Raw genomic sequence first — 4,356 nt, forward strand, 5'->3', positions numbered from 1 at the left:
ACGTTAATATTACATTTCATTTCATTTCTTTACTTCTTCTGTCTATACCTAATCTCTGCGTAATCTCTCTCTCTCTCTCTCTCTCTCTCTCTCTCTCTCTCTCATACTCGCATCGTTTGTTCGAATTATGGATGTAGAGATGTGCACAACGTGGTTAAGATGAAGAAGCTCATGGCACACAACAACGAGTGTATTACTAAGTGTGCAATTAAAGCTACCACATATATATAGTAACAAATACCCCCTAGGAGTGATGTAGTGAATGAGACCTTGCACATAGTGTATAGGGAAGTGTCATGCTTTAAGGACACGATCAATCCAAAGGGAAGGAAGCCTAAAGCTTTGCGAAAAGCTTTGAACTTCTCACGAGGCAATACGGATCTACAAGGTTATCATGTGTTGACACATAAACCAAGTTGATCTCTCTTGCTGAGTCTCTCCTTGACATTGTGATAATGCATCTCAATGTGCTTTGTGTGAGCAGCTTCCTCACAACTGCCAATACGTTTGCAATCTTTTAGAAAGTTGTCAGTTTATCAATTGAAAAACGTAGTTACATTAAGATTTTGAACATCCCTTAGATTATGACAGTCAATTGTTAAAGTTTCATCCACCATTGCTTCATGCTTATCAAGGACATTTTCATCCACCATTGTTTCATGGTTTTTGGCATTTTGGTATAAATATTGGTTTTTTTTTTTTGGGTCTGAGCACCCACTCCATTGCATGGAGAGTGGATGGCTGGATACTTTTAATTTGGTCCGGGCAGTCGTTTTGGGTCAAGATTTAGGGTTTCCTGTTTTGCATGCATGATACACATAGCACTTGCACTTGTTTCAGAAGATTGCAAGTTTGGAAAAAAACTGCAATACAGGTGAACAAAAGACTTGTATATATTTATGGTGTCATTGATAGCAGAAAAAGAAGATACATCTCGAACAAAATGAGTCACAATGCCAAAGCATTAGGTTTGCAATTATGTTAACAAGGGGATTATGAGAATGCATAAGAGTACAAGGCTGCAATTGCAACTCTTGGTCTGTGCTCCAGATGACACTCATTTTCTTGACATAGTCCGCCTCGTCGTCCCAAATACAGTGTTGATAAACCAATACAAAATCTTTACACTGCCAGAACAACTATGTTAAGGGGGGATTATGAGAATGCATACAAGAGTAAGAGGCAGCCATTGGAACTCGACATGTACACGTCTATGCTCTACCTGACACTCATTTTCTTGACACTGTCTGCCTTTTCGTAGAACACCGTAGCCAAAATGTTTACATTGTGCTACCATTGGGAGGTAGCAATTGTTGCAGGCATGAGGTGCAAAAAGAGAGATTTAGTTTGGAAGATAAAGAAAGAATCTTGTGGTGTTTCTGAAGTTCCAATAGTAGCAGAGGGTTGCTTTAACTGAAGTGCTAAATTCTTGAGGGGTAGGCGTGAAGCTCGAAAAAAAGAGATTTTTGGTAGTATATAATGTAGTCAATGAGTAGAACCTTGCATCTCCATTCACAACATCATTCTAGCAAGTTCTCTCATTGCTTAACCTTGGGTGTTTTCAACTAATGATGGTCATGATACAATGTACAAAGGAAGGCGTGCCGGTGTGAGTGTATGTGCTCGGCGTAGTCGTAAGTAGGGAACACTTCCATAGCCCATGTGAGAGAGATGATCAGGAGAATAATCACAAGCGGTCGGCGTCGCATATCCACTACATGGGTGGGACTGTGACTTGGCCGTGACAAAATTGTAGCATCCAAGCATGTTGCTGTCTACTTGATCATCGTCACTATTGTAATTTGGGGAAGAATAGTAGTAGTGATTAGTGTAACTGCGCGTGTAGTATTGCTTGGAGGCTGCTAATTTCGCTCTCGCAGGGGGCTGCGGTTGCGATGAGGGTACATTGATGGAAGACTTGCTTACCTGTGATTTAGAGGGGCCCTTCTTAAGCAATCTCCTCCAAAATAACAGAGAAGGCTTCCACGCCCGTGGAGAAAACGACGACGAATGTGGCTGCGCATTGGGCTTCGGAGTTTCCATTGTGCTCTGTATGTTAATAAACAGATCTACAAGCACCATCATTCCTCCTCCTCATGCATATAATGGCCTCACTTGTTTTACAAGCTTGATTCAGTACCTGCATATAATTAAAGCTTTACCCTCATTAGCTGACAACAATCTAGCCCTCCACAATATGACATGACACTTTTTCTATTAGTATATCCCACAAAGCATTAACCTATCGATCATATCGATCTCCACCATATTTATTGGTCAAAAGTAGGCTATGCGACCAAAAATTCGCATCAGCAGTAATGGAATCACAAGACAATTATTAGAATATTCACTAATGACTAATCCTAATTAGTGATTAGGATTACTAATTATTGCCTCACATAATGGGATCCTGATAATACATTATTTAAATCAACAAACCCAGAAACTTATCATAATGCTGGTGGCAGAAACTTGCTCTCAAATCACCAAAGCCTATCAGAAGAAAGAAACCTCAATTTTCACGCTGTACATCAATGCGATGAGTGTCAGCGTGCGCTTGATGCGCCTGGATCCTTCTGCATCGGGAAGGTGTTGCATCTGCAAGAAGACGAAGAACGGGAATGTATTTTTTTGCCTTAGAAGAAAAAGAATGAGAAATGGTAAGATGGTAATGCAATACAGACAAAGCTAACTTCTAATAAGTAGTGCAGGGTTGCAAGCAACCTTAGAAATGGTACATGCAAAAGCTGCAAAAGGCAGGTAGGGATTATGATGGTGGGCTTGATGCTGTGGGGGGGGGGGGGGAGCATGATGGCCCTCTCCCCTTGAGTCCAACTCAGAAGCGCTAGGAAGCCAATGAGTGTGGGGGGGTAGAGAATGATGGAGCACTTCTCAATAAAACATGGAGCATTTCATGGCCAAGTTTCTAGATTGTGTGTCTGTGTGTGTTTTAAAAATTTTGTATGCACATGGAGCTATGGAATTGCTTATGAAGATGTGGAAATTTTTGGCCACGTTAGATATATGTATGTGTAGAGAGAGAGAGAGAGAGAGAGAGAGAGAGAAGCCTTTCATGGTCAAAGTTAACATGTGCATACACATGGAACTTGGAAGGTGCCCATGTAGATGTTGAAGTAAGTACTTGCATGGAAATGTGTGTGTGTGTGCGCGTGCATGCGCTCTAGTGCTATGTGGGTTGTATAGTGTAGATGTGTCACAAATTTTGGCTATGGAGAGGAGTAGACTTAGAGAGTGTGTGTATATAATAGCATTTCATGGCCAAAGTTAAAATTGCACACACAAGGGCTCAAGAGTGTGTGTTGAAGTGAGTACTTGCATAGAAATATAGTTAGAAATGCATGTAATGGTGAACAAAGTGTGAGTGCAAGTATCTATTATTGATTTTTTTCTCTCTTAATGGCCAAGTTAGAGATTTATGTAGATGTGTGTGTGTGTGTGTGTGTGTGAGAGAGAGAGAGAGAGAGAGAGAGAGAGAGAGAGAGAGAGAGAGTGGGTGGGCACTAGGCTATGTGACCAGGCTATGGGGTGAATGCTCGAGCAGAAGCTCATATTGATGTTATGCATTGTATGAAAAACACTGAGAAAGACTACGTTTTCCTACATGAGAAAATTTCTAAATCTTCTTGTGTGTGTGTGTGTGTGTGTGTGTGAGAGAGAGAGAGAGAGAGAGAGAGAGAGAGAGTTGGTGGGCACTAGGATATAGTATGAGGTGAATGTTTGTGTGTGTATGTGTAAAAGAGTGGGTGGGCAGTAGGCTATGGGGTGAATGCTTGATTGAGAACATGGTGGGTGACACTGTGTGAGTGAGAGTATCTCCTTGCGTGTGAAGTTGCTATGGAATAAAATGGGCACTGATTAGGAAGAAGATAATTCAAAAGAGTGAGGGGAGTGATGTGATTGTTGAAGAGAATCCAGATTTGGGAAGGAAGGAAGGAAGGAGGGAGGGCGGGTCCCCTCCCGTGAGAGTTAGTTGCTTGCTTTGCTGTGACTTGGTACTTTTGATGAAAGAGCGATTTGGTAGCCTAGGTGCCTCTCCTTCTCATGAGCTACCCCCCTCCCTCTCGTGAAGAGACGTGCTCCCACCCACCTGCCACTCTCCCCTTAATGGCTTCGTTGTTGCATAGGCTATCAGCTCATGTGACTTGGTGGATGTCAAGCCACATCATACATGACTAAAGAACACGCGCCCGGTCTTTAATGAAGACCCCGTCATGAGATCGACGGTGGGCATGGCATGCGCGAATTTCCAGGGAGATGGACGTCCAACAAAAAACACAAGTCAACGCCCGCCCGGTGAGTCGAACCCATCACCTTGGCCACGGCAACATGGTGAAC

General features: G+C 42.5%; 1 protein-coding gene across 1 annotated transcript; it reads right to left on the reverse strand.

The window, feature by feature from the left end:
- Positions 1–875: 875 nt before the first annotated feature.
- Positions 876–3,748, reverse strand: LOC147449281 (uncharacterized). Its single transcript, XM_086521774.1, has 3 exons — positions 3,099–3,748; positions 2,512–2,598; positions 876–2,140 (listed from the first exon to the last, which is right to left on the reverse strand). The coding sequence occupies exon 3, from the start codon at positions 2,083–2,085 to the stop codon at positions 1,576–1,578; it is 510 nt and encodes a 169-aa protein (XP_086377900.1). The 5' UTR covers positions 2,086–2,140; positions 2,512–2,598; positions 3,099–3,748; the 3' UTR covers positions 876–1,575.
- Between the last annotated feature and the right edge of the window lie 608 nt (positions 3,749–4,356).

The sequence above is a fragment of the Adiantum capillus-veneris genome, chromosome 10, assembly GCF_014529385.1.
Source record: "Adiantum capillus-veneris isolate H3 chromosome 10, ASM1452938v2, whole genome shotgun sequence".
In the NCBI taxonomy this organism is placed as follows: Eukaryota; Viridiplantae; Streptophyta; class Polypodiopsida; order Polypodiales; family Pteridaceae; genus Adiantum; species Adiantum capillus-veneris.

Excerpts from the sequence above, each read along its gene's own strand:
- LOC147449281 (XM_086521774.1), bottom strand. The coding sequence starts at position 2,085 with ATGATGGTGCTTGTAGATCTGTTTATTAACATACAGAGCACAATGGAA.